Source organism: Papio anubis, chromosome 10 (genome assembly GCF_008728515.1).
Source record: "Papio anubis isolate 15944 chromosome 10, Panubis1.0, whole genome shotgun sequence".
Classification (NCBI taxonomy): Eukaryota; Metazoa; Chordata; class Mammalia; order Primates; family Cercopithecidae; genus Papio; species Papio anubis.
Window position 1 is genome coordinate 53,307,992 of NC_044985.1, and position 12,156 is coordinate 53,320,147.

Consider the following 12,156-nt stretch of genomic DNA (forward strand, 5'->3'; position numbering starts at 1 on the left):
CCCAGACTGGTCTCGAACTCCTGGACTCAAGCAATCCACCTGTCTCAGCCTTCTAAAGTGTGAGCCACTGCATCTGGCCTTTTATTTTTCATTTAACAAAGTAAGTTAACATTTACAGATTTTAGGAGATAGTTCTCCCTATCTTGGAGACAGCAGTACATAAACAGATTGCTCATTCTTTTTAATAGCTTTGTACATTCTACAGGTATACAATGGTATACCTGATTTATATTTATTAAATTAGTTTGTGTTATATATCATAAATTATATATACATTAAATTATAAATATTTATATTTATATAAATATAGGCTTATATTTATATAACCTATCTCTCCTTGATGGACATTTAGGTTTACAGCCTTTTACTACTACAAATTATGGTATATTGAATAACCTTGCACATATCTTATTTTGCAAATGTGTAAGGATGTACATAAAGTAAATTCCTAGAAGTGGAATTACCGAGTCAGAGAGTATTAAATGCGTTTGTAATGTGGATGTTTGTTGTCAAATTGGCAATCAGGTAATTCAGTTTATCCCTTCACCAGCAGTAACAATGAATATGGTCAACATTTTTTATTTTTGTCAATCCAACTGGTAAAAAAATGTTACCTTTGTAATTTTAATATGTAAGATTATGATTTTTCATAGATAGTATTTCATTTCATGGGGTATTTTTTAAGTAATTCTTGCTACTGTACAATTACCTTTTTCCATGTGGCATTTAGCAATTTTTTTATGTTTTAAAAAGCTTATTTTCTTAGACAGTCCATACTTAACTATTGTGTTAGACATTTAAGTTGTTTGTGCTTACTGTTATTTAAAAAAAAAAACCCAAGGACTATTTTATTTTAAATGGTTGCCTTTACAGATATTCCAGTACATAGAATTAGTAAAATGTTAAAAGGTACGATGAATATGAATATATTCAAGATTCTTGGTCTGTAATGCCAAGTTGCTTAACAAAACTGCTGGTGCCTTTTATGTTTTTTTGTTATTTCACTTTTTGTGAATTCTCTGCTCATATACTCTTAGGCGTCCTTTGAACTTTAATTTGATAGATGGACAGTGAAAGGTTTTGGTTGTCACAGTGACTGATATTTAATAGGGCAAGGGTTGCTTAAGGTTCTGCAGTGAGTTGGATAGCTCTATTCAATGAATCGCCCTAGTGCCCTCATTGCTAAGCACTGTTATACAGTAAGAAAATTAATATTCTCAGCAACTATGATAGTGTATTTTCCCCAATTTTTTTCTTTTTAATTTTACATAGACAAATAGAAATAATTTTTTTTCATAAGTTCAGATCTGTTTATCTCCATTATTTACTTCATTAGTGAATCTAAAAAGCTATTTAATATCCAGGGTTCAGGTAAATATTCGCAAGTACTTTTCTTAGTTTCTGTTTTGTGGGGGAGGTACCCATTTTGTGAGGGGGAAAAAAAATCTTTTTTTTTTTTTTTTTTTGGAAACGGGGTCTCACTCTGTCACCCAGGCTGGAGTACAGTGGCTTAATCTTGGCTGACTGCAACCTCCGCCTCCCTGGCTCAAGTGATCCTCCCACCTGAGCGTCTCCAGTAGCTGGGACTACAGACGTGTGCCACCATGCCTGGCTGATTTTTGTATTTTCTGTAGAGACAGGGTTTTGCCATGTTGCCCAGGCTGGTCTCGAACTGCTGGACTTTAAGCAATCTGCCTGCGTTAGTCTCCCAAAGTGCTGGGATTACAGGTGTGAGCCACTGCTCCCAGCCTCCTGAGCTCTTTGAATGTTAAACAGCAGCACTAGTTGAGTATCTCTTATCCAAAATGCTTTGGACCATATTATTGCTGATTTCTGATTTTTTTCTGATTTTGGAATGTTTGCAATATACTTACCAGTTGAACCTGCCAATTCTGAAAATCCAAAATGCTCCAATGAGCATTTCCTTTGGGTGTCTTTTTGGCACTCAAAAAATTTCAGATTTGGGGTTTTCAGATTTAGGTTCTCAATTTTAAGTTGAAAAACTAATACATGGACATATTCTTATTGCAAAAATTCAAACCTTATACATAAAGCTGAAGGCCCCCAGTGACTTCCATTCCTAGACTCAGTGCCTTTTGCAGAGATTCTGTGAGGAGTTTGGTATATATAGTATTCTCAAGATCTCTCTCTGTAGAAATAGGGTATTATTTTATGGTGTTAAAGGAAATACTTATGTGCAATTTACTTTTTTGTTTATTTTGAACTAAATAGTAGCTTTCTTGGCCTGTGTTACAATGGAACTGCCATATAGTATTAAATAGCATTTTATACCATAATTTGTTCAGTTTCTCTCCTATTGTAAGATATTTTGAGTGTTTCCGTTTTTTTGTTGTTACTACAATTTTGCATTCTCACTTATGCCTGTCCTCTCACATTTGTTCATTCATTTAATAAATACTGATTTCTTGTCATATGCCAAGCACTGTTTGAGCACTAAGAATTGAGAAGGGAGTAAGACTGAAAATTCAGGTTTATCACATCATGGAACTTGTATTCTAGTGAGAGAAGATGGATATAAAAATTGAATACCAATTAGCAAGAAATGCTTGGAAGAAAAAGCAGAATAAGAGGATGTAAAGTGTTAGGAGGGTGAGAGCTCCTTTCTTGAATACAGTAGACTACGAATGGGTCTCTATGAGAAGGTGATTCCTGAGCAACAAGGGGGTGAACGATGTGAAGATGGTTTCAGAGCATTCCAGGTGGAGGGAACAGCAAATGTAAATGACCTGATGAAAGAGTAGGCTATGGGATGTTGGGGGTGGGGAGTGGGGGATAACCCAGCAGGATACCAATGTAGCTGAAATAAAGTTGAGGAAAATATTAGAAGATGTTAGGAAATGAAGTTGAGGAAAATGCCTAGAGGTGAACAGGAGCTAAAATATTTAGAGCCATATAATTGAAATTACAGTAGCCACAAGCCACATGTGCTTTTTGAGCACTTGAAATGTGGCTAGTCTGAATTGAGATATGCTTCAAGGATAAAATATACAATGGATTTCCAAAGACTTGTACCAAAAAAAAAAAAATCTCAGTAACATTTTGTTTATTATATTCTGAAGTGGTAATAGTTTGGACATACTGGTTATTACCTGTATATCCATAACGTTACTGTTTGGACATCACTAATCTGAAAATCTGAGGTCCAAAAATGGAAACTTTTTGAGCATCGGAATTGAAAATTTCACACATAAGTACTTAATACAAACTTTGTTTCAAGCACAAAATTATTTAAATTGTATGAAATTACACATATAATTCAGGCTGTGTGCATAAGGTATGGTATGTTTGAAATATAAATGAATTTTGTGTTTAAACTGTGTCCCATCCCCAGGATATCTCATGTGTATGCAAATATTCCAAAATTCAAAAAAAAAAAATCTAAAACACTTTTGGTTCCAAGCATTTCCTCTAAAAGATATTCAATCTGTACATACTGAGTTAAATAAAATATATTACAATTAGCCTGTTTTTATTTGTCAAAATGTGGCTACTGAAAAATTTTAATTTACCTGGGTGGCTCATGTTTTTATTGAGCAGTGCCAGTCTAGAGCCTTAAAATCCATGCTAAAACTTTTCAGATGAATGGTAAGACAGTTTTAGGCAGAGGAATGATATGATAAGATTTGTGTTTTAAAAGAATCATTCCACTCTGGCTATTTTGTGGAGAAGAGGCAGTGTAGAATTAGGAGTAAAATAAGAGAAACTACTTAGGAGGCTATTGGAGTAGCCTAGATAAGAAATGATAATGGTAAAGGTAATGAGAACTTTTGGGATAATTTTTGAAGCTAGAGCCAAATTACCTTCCTAATGGTTTGGATAATGAGGTATGAGGGAAAGTAGAACCAAAGATGACCCCCAGTTTTTCAGCCTCAGCAGTTGGCTTGGGCAATGGTAATGTTTACTGAGTATTCAAGGGAATGGAGGTAGAAGAGTAAACAGTTTTGTCTTAGATATATTAATTATTTTTAATAAAGTAAATTTTATTGAAGTGTAACATGGCATACATAGCATATGAAACTGTCATTTTTAGAGTCCATAATTTTGGACACTATTTACACTTACTGCCTTTGTTTCTTCTACACTTTACCTTACCCTATCATCTTCCACCAAGTATTACAATTCAGCTTTTTAAGTCCTTAAAATAAATCCCTTATCAAAATAATGTCTGTTAAATAATAGCTTTCTGTTATAGAAATAAAGCTGTTACACAGAATATCTCTTTGGTATTTTTTGTGTCTATACTAGCATATCAGTAAAGGCTGTTGCTCATAATCAGAAAGTACCCTCATATGTAAAATTGAATGTTGTGCTTTTACTCAAAATGTAAATCTACCACATATAGTATTTAAAAATACCATACTGTCGTTAAAATACCCCACTTTTTCTTCTCGTGTGATTTTGCTTCTTAAAAATCTCATATTTTAATCAGAACTCTCATTTTTGTTTTCTAGGAGCACAGGGATCAGTTGTCCTTGGGTTTTTTGGGTCTTTTCTTCATTTGAAGGTAATCTGCTTATTGAGTTCACTAATCATACAGAGTGAATACAATTTTCTGTTTGGGCTATTAATCTATATTCTGGTTGATAAATAGAAAGTTGATTACATAATAATGGTTAAGGCTTAACTTTCAAGTCTTTTCTAGTTGCTTCACAAAATGCAATCTAATCTCTAAAAAGAAAGCACTAATAATCCATGTGATTTACCTCATAGAAATAAATATCAAAATAAATTCAAACTGTATTTCTAATTTTGTTTCACAGAATTTTTTTTCCAGAAATTTGTGAAAGATCTTTGCTATTTTAGTCTGCTTGTCTGAAACTGTGTTTTACTCATAGATTAAGTATTGGAGCCATGGGAATAAAGGTTCAACGTCCTCGATGTTTTTTTGACATTGCCATTAACAATCAACCTGGTAAGAATATTAGTTAACATTTATAAATGGGTGTTTAATATTTTAAATTAGTAAAGAAGTTTAAACCAACTACCTTCTTTTTCAGCTGGAAGAGTTGTCTTTGAATTATTTTCTGATGTGTGCCCCAAAACATGCGAGAACTTTCGTTGTCTTTGTACAGGTTTGTTCACATTTTCAACTGCCCTAATAGTAGTCTCAGTTGACTGTGGTTTGCTTTTTTTTTTTTTTCTTCTTTTTTTTAAGAGACAGGATCTTGCAACGTTGTCCAACTGGACTAGAACTCCTGGGCTCATCAATCCTTACACGTAAGCTTCCTCAGCTGGGATACAGGTGTGAGCTACCATACCTGGCATAGCTTGCTTTAATTTTTTATTTACCCTATTTTAGATTTCTCCATGCATATTACTTCTTTTCTGTTAACATGAAGATTACACAGCAGTGACTAGGGCATGAAAGTAATTCTTAGAAATATTATGACTGGGCATGGTGTGACTAGTCATGATGGGTTACATCTGTAATCCCAGCACTTTGGGAGGCTGAGGTGGGTGGATCACTTGAGGTCAAGAGTTCAAGACAATCCTGGCTAACATGGTGAAACCCTGTCTCTACTAAAAATACAAAAAATTGGCCAGGCGTGGTGACTCGCCTATAATCCCAGCACTTTGGAAGGCCAAGGCGGGCAGATCACCTGATGTCAGGAGCTTGAGACCAGCCCGGCAAACATAGTGAAACCCCATCTCTACTCAAAATACAAAAATTAGCCAGGTATGATAGTGGGTGTCTGTAATCCCAGCCACTCGGGAGGCTGAGGCAGAGAATCACGTGATCCCTAGGTGGAGGTTGCAGTGAGTCGAGATCCCGCCATTGCTCTCCAGCCTGGGCAACAAGAATGAAACTCCGTCTCAAAAAAATAAAATAAATACAAAAAATCAACCGGGCATGGTGGTGTGCGCCTGTAATCCCAGCTACTCTGGAGGCTGAGGTGGGAGAATCGCCCAAGAGGCAGAGGTAGCAGTGAGCCAAGATCACTCCACTGCACTCCAGCCTGAGCAACAAGAGTGAGACCCTGTCTCAATTAAAAAAAATAGAGGCCGGGCGCGGTGGCTCATGCCTGTAATCCCAGCAGTTTGGGAGGCTGAGGTGGGCGGATCACTTGAGGTCAGGACTTTGAGACCACCCTGGCCAACGTGGTGAAATTCCGTCTCTACTAAAAAAAATGAGCTAGGTGTGGTGGCAGGCGCCTGTAATCCCAGCCACTCGGGAGGCTGAGGCAGGAGAATCACTTGAACCCAGGAGGCAGAGGTTGTAGTGAGCCAAGATAGTGCCACCACACTGTAGCCTAGGTGATAGAGCTAGACTCTGTCTCAAAAAAAAACCAAAAACAAATATTAGTTTTAATGGTATATTATTTGAGATTGATTTCTACATTCTCCAGAAATACATGGGTGATTTTTTAAATGAATGTTTTTTAAAAATTCCTGAAAGGAATGAAAATATGATTTTTTTTAGTCTGTAAGGTTCAAGAGAGGCATATTTACATTTATTTTGCTTTCATACTCCTTTGATTTCCTTTCTATTAAATGTCCTAATTTTTTATCTCTATAGGTGAAAAGGGGACCGGGAAATCAACTCAGAAACCATTACATTATAAGAGTTGTCTCTTTCACAGAGTTGTCAAGGATTTTATGGTTCAAGGTGGTGACTTCAGTGAAGGTGAGACTTGGAAAAATCATGTATTATTTTCTGTTAAATATCACAGATCTCAAAGTTAGACAAGTCCCTAGAAGTTATAGTCCAATGTTCTTGTCACTCTCACTCCATTTAATCTTTGGTCAATTAGAAGTACTCATAGAAATATGTAAAAGAAGGAAGCTCATAGGCTGGACATGGTGGCTCATGCCTATAATCCCAGCACTTTAGGAGGCCATGGTGGGCAAATCACGAGGTCAGTAGTTCAAGACCAGCCTGGACAACATGGTGAAACCCTGCCTCTACTAAAAATACAAAAATTTACCCGGCGTGATGGCGTGTGCCTGTAGTCCCAGCTACTCGGGAGGCTGAGGCAGGAACCCGAAAGGCAGAGGTTGCGATGAGCCGAGATCGTGCCACTGAACTCCAGCCTGAGCGACAGAGCAAGACTCTGTCTCAAAAAAAAAAACAAAAAAACAGAAAGCTTATAAAAAATAATTTTACCTTTGACACATGAATTAATTTCAGAAATAGGCTTCTGGATACAAAACAAAACACTGCATTCATCTCAGTACTCTGTCAAGTGTATGTGTTTGATTTTGTCACAAATGGTAATCCTTACTACAATAACATTTTTACTTTTTTATTGTAAAAATATCAAAACTACTTTTAAAACACGTTGAAAAAATGTTAACCTGTTGCAAGACCTGCATAATCATAATTAGAATCTGAAAGTTCTTTTTTTAAATATATTTTAATAGTCTTTGTCACATTCTTACTATCATAGCATAGGGGAAAGAAAGAAATTTGGGAGCTTGCATTATTGACATTAATATCTTTTATGATTTTCTGCAATCTTCAAATATTGTTAATTCAAAATTATTTTAAAATCTACTTTTTAAGAAGTATTTTGTTTAGGTATCACCTTTGAGGCACTTTTTATCTTGAGAGTTAAAAGAGTATGTTTTTCATTTTTAGGAAATGGACGAGGAGGGGAATCTATCTATGGAGGATTTTTTGAAGGTAAAAATGTTTACATTTATATTATGTTTTAAATGTTTTCTCTTTTATTCTATTTTATTCTCTATGGAATCAATAACATTATTCATTAAAGAGTATACTAATGTCTAGCTGCCTTCAACTAATCTGAAAGTTAATTTTCTGGTAAAAAATTGCTTTTTGTAGAGCTGGGGTTTTTTTCTTCTTAGGACATTTTTACAACATATGATTTGAAAGGGTTTCAGTGATCTGTACTTAATTCTTAGAATTTTAGTACTAGAATAGGAACTTCCATAGATCAATCTTAACTTTTATTATTATTATTATTATTTTTTTTTTTTTTTTTGAGACGCAGTCTTGCTCAGTCGCCCAGGCTGGAGTGCGGTGGCCGGATCTCAGCTCACTGCAAGCTCTGCCTCCCGGGTTCACGACATTCTCCTGCCTCAGCCTCCCGAGTAGCTGGGACTACAGGCGCCCGCCACCTCACCTGGCTAGTTTTTTGTATTTTTTTTAGTAGAGACGGGGTTTCACCGTGTTAGCCAGGATGGTCTCGATCCCCTGACCTCGTGATCCACGCGTCTCGGCCTCCCAAAGTGCTGGGATTACAGGCTTGAGCCACCGTGCTCGGCCATCTTAACTTTTATTAAAGGAGATTCAGCAATATTTCTTACTAACAACATTCAAATTTTTAGGTCATTTGTTCTATGAAAATTTTTAAAAATATCTTTGATACTCTAAAATTTAACTATAATCTTTTCCAAAAATTTAAGTTTTCTTGCTAGAATTTTTTTGTTGATGTGAAGACCATTTGGAAAACTATAAGCATATTTAATGTGGAAATAATTTAATATTTTTCATCTTTCAGTTTTGACATTTAGTGAAATTTTGTTTAAAATTCTACATGATTTGTTCTTAATATTCTAACCCAAGTTTGGAAAACAGGTTCCTCCCTTTGCTATGGCATAAGTGATGCTATGACAGAGGTTAAGTTAATGAATCCAGACTAAATAATACTCTGTGTGCCTCTATGTACTCAGAAATGAAACCATTGAAATGTAAAAGAATCTAATCTGGACTCTCAGTTTTTTTTTTAAGAGATGAGATCTCACTGTGTTGCCCAGGTTGGAGTGCAGTGGCTTTTCATGGGTGTGATCATAGTGCACTTTAGGTTCAAGCTCCTGAGCTCCAGTGATCGTCCTGCTTCAGCCTCCTGAGTAGCTAGGACTACAGCCACATACCACTGTGCTCAACTGTTTAGATAGTTTCATTTTTTTATTTAAATAAAGTAGTGTTATCTTTTCCAAAAATGTGAAGGACAAATATAAATGGAAAGGAAGGGAATTGAGATAGTATTTGGGTTTTATAAGTAAAGAATAGGAAATTAATAATATTCGAATCTTACACAGATGAGAGGGGAGGCTGGGCTTGGTGGCTCACGCCTGTAATCCCAGCACTTTGGGAGGCCAAGGCGGGCGGATCACGAGGTCAGGAGATCGACACCATCTAGCTAACATGGTGAAACCCTGTCTCTACTAAAAATACAAAAATTAGCCGGGCGTGATGGTGGGAACCTGTAGTCCCAGCTACTCAGAAGGCTGAGGCAGGAGAATGGCGTGAACCCGGGAGACGGAGCTTACAGTGAGCCGAGATTGCACCACTGCACTCTAGGCTGGGTGACAGAGTGAGACTCCGTCTCAAAAAAGAAAAAGATGAGAGAGGAAATTGATTCATATTTGATTCTCTTCTTTCATAACCTAACTTTGTCATCTAAGTTGTGTATGGCACTAAGGAATACATCAGATGTGAATAGAAGTGAAAATGAATTTTTTTTTGGCGGTTACACCTATAATGTAACTGAAAACTTTCCTTCTCTATAGACGAGAGTTTCGCTGTTAAACACAACAAAGAATTTCTCTTATCAATGGCCAACAGAGGGAAGGATACAAATGGTTCACAGTTTTTCATGTAAGTATTTATTATCTGATCATTTAAAACATCCCATTTTTGGGCCAGGCACGGTGACTCACGCCTGTAATCCCAGCACTTTGGGAGATTGAGGTGGGCGAATCACGAGGTCAGAAGATCGAGACCATCCTGGCTAAAACAGTGAAACCCCGTCTCTACTAAAAATATGAAAAAATTAGCTGGGCGTGGTGGCGGGTGCCTGTAGTCCCAGTTACTCGGGAGGCTGAGGCAGGAGAATGGCGTGAACTCGGGAGGCAGAGCTTGCAGTGAGCCGAGATCGCACTGCTGCACTCTGGCCTGGGTGACAGAGTGAGACTCCGACCCAAAAAAAAAAAAAAAATCCCATTTTTGGTCTACCATTTCTCTGTGTGCCTGCCGTTGATTACTAATAAACAGGAGAGGAATCTATGAGGGAGGGAGGGGGAACAAATAATTGATTTTTTTTGTTGTGTTTTTACGTTACTGTTTTTGAGACAAGGTCTTGCTCTGTCACCCAGGCGAGTGCAGTGGCGCAATCACAGCTCACCACAGCCTTGACCTCCCTGGCTCAAGGAATCCTCCCCACCTCAGGCTTCCGAGTAGATAGGACTACAGGTGTGTGCCACCACACCTAGCTAGTTTTTTTTTTGTGGAGAGACGGGGTCTCCCTGCGTTGCCCAGGCTGGAGACTCCAGGCTGGGATTACACACATGAGCTATGGCACCTGGACAGAATTGTTAAAGAGGGAAAATTGTTATAGAGGGGAAGTTAAATTGTTCTGCTAATGTTTTGAAATAATGGAGACTTGTCAAGAGAACACAGGAGCCAGGTTAAAGGTTTCCCACTAGCCAAATTAGGATAATTTGAGCATCAAAATAAGTAACAGTAATATCAGTTTATGGTCAAATAGGAACCAGGAGTCTACATTGATATAAATAAATGATTAAATAATGAGAGAGAAGGGAAGCTGTTCCCTTATTAGAATGTCAGCTAATAAATTTAGAAGGAATGATGGAGTTAGAAAAGTCACCATTTTGTAATCATCACAGTAATGACTGACTCAGGCAAGAATCTTCTCTTGATGCTAAATTTAAAGGGGTGATTTCAGTGAGAAACTAGATGTTTACACAGAGTATTTCTCCATACATTACTTAATTACAAAGAATAAAATGCAGTCAGTTCTCACTGTTCATAGATTCTGTATTTGAGAATTCACCTCGCTAAAATTTATTTGTAACCTCCAAATGCTAAGGATTTCCAATTCCGACTACAAAAAAAAATTGTTACTAGGCCTGTTGTCAGTAATGCCTGTTTTTTAAATCCTGTCTTATGGGTACAGGTTTGCTGTCTTCAGTAGCCTTGAACTCTCTTGGTCTCTGAGGAACTTAATCTGTCAGCACCATGTGGATTATTCTGTTGTTTCTCTATTCCATATTTGTTAACTCTTCAACAGTGAGAAATCTGGCGCCTGATTATCTTCAACATTTCTGATCCTTATTGAATCTTAGAATGAACAACTGCCGTCCCATACTGCTGTAAATAAGGACCTACTAACTAGAGTTCACTATTTATGCTTTTTTTTGTTTTGAGACTGAGTGTAGGTAGTTAAACAGCAAGTTTTAAAGTGACTTAAATTAGTTCTTTTTTGGTTTGGTTTTGTGATTCACTCAAAATGTGTTAGGTTTATTCCTTTCTGATTATATTTCATTTTGTTCTCCTTCCTACCTTATTTTGATTTTTTTTTTCATTTTTTTAAGTTTATGAAATAGTAACATTTCCAAAGTCAAAACAAAAAGAATACTATGAAGTGTCTCTCTCACCCAGCCCTTCCACTTCATTCCCATTTCCTTGTTTTTTTTCACCCCAGTTCCATCTATCCATGTTAATAACCAACCTAATTTCCAGTTTATCTTCCTGTATGTCCGTTTGTAAACATAAGCAAATACATGTATACATTTTCTCACTTTCCCTTCCTTATACCGTAGATGGCATACCGTGTATACTGTTTCACTCTTCACTTAACAGTATATCGTTGAAACACTCCATAACAGTTTATAGAGATCATTTTTATTCATTTTTGCAGCTGCATAGTACTCTGTTGTTTGTGTATACCATAGTTTATTCAACCAATTGCACATAATGTGGATCTCTCTGGTTTTCTTTTTAAACAAAACAATTTATGGCTGGGTGCAGTGGCTCACGCCTGTAATCCCATCACTTTGGGAAGCCGAGGCGGGTGGATCACTTGAGGTCAGGTGTTCGAGACCAGCCTGGCCAACATGGTGAAACCCTGTCTCTACTAAAATACAAAAATTAGCTGGATGTGGTTGCAGGCACCTGTAATCCCAGCCACTTGGGAGGCTGAGGCAGGAAGGTAGAGGTTGCAGTGAGCCAGGGTTGTGCCACTACACTCCAGCCTGGGCTACAGAGCAAGACTCCGTCTCAGAAGCAAACAAATAAAACAACTTACAATTACCTCTTCATTGTAAAAAAAAAAAAAGAAAACAAAACACAGATAAGCCACACACACAAAAATCCCATCCCCAGAGCATCTTTCCATGCATTAAAAATGTTTATAGAGTGTTGCTCTA

At 37.0% G+C, this 12,156-nt stretch overlaps 1 protein-coding gene across 3 annotated transcripts in view; it reads left to right on the plus strand.

The window, feature by feature from the left end:
* Positions 1 to 12,156, plus strand: part of PPIG (peptidylprolyl isomerase G) — a 57,233-nt gene that overhangs the window by 15,357 nt on the left and 29,720 nt on the right. For 2 of the 3 annotated variants that reach the window (XM_003907579.5, XM_009182402.4), the window contains exons 2-7: positions 4,473 to 4,525; positions 4,857 to 4,933; positions 5,019 to 5,093; positions 6,539 to 6,646; positions 7,601 to 7,645; positions 9,499 to 9,586. In XM_003907579.5, coding sequence (XP_003907628.1) covers positions 4,873 to 4,933; positions 5,019 to 5,093; positions 6,539 to 6,646; positions 7,601 to 7,645; positions 9,499 to 9,586 — 377 coding nt within the window. In that variant the 5' untranslated portion in view covers positions 4,473 to 4,525; positions 4,857 to 4,872. Of the gene's footprint in view, positions 1 to 4,472; positions 4,526 to 4,856; positions 4,934 to 5,018; positions 5,094 to 6,538; positions 6,647 to 7,600; positions 7,646 to 9,498; positions 9,587 to 12,156 lie in introns of those variants that run through there. The other variant, XM_021923703.2, reaches the window with a different exon arrangement.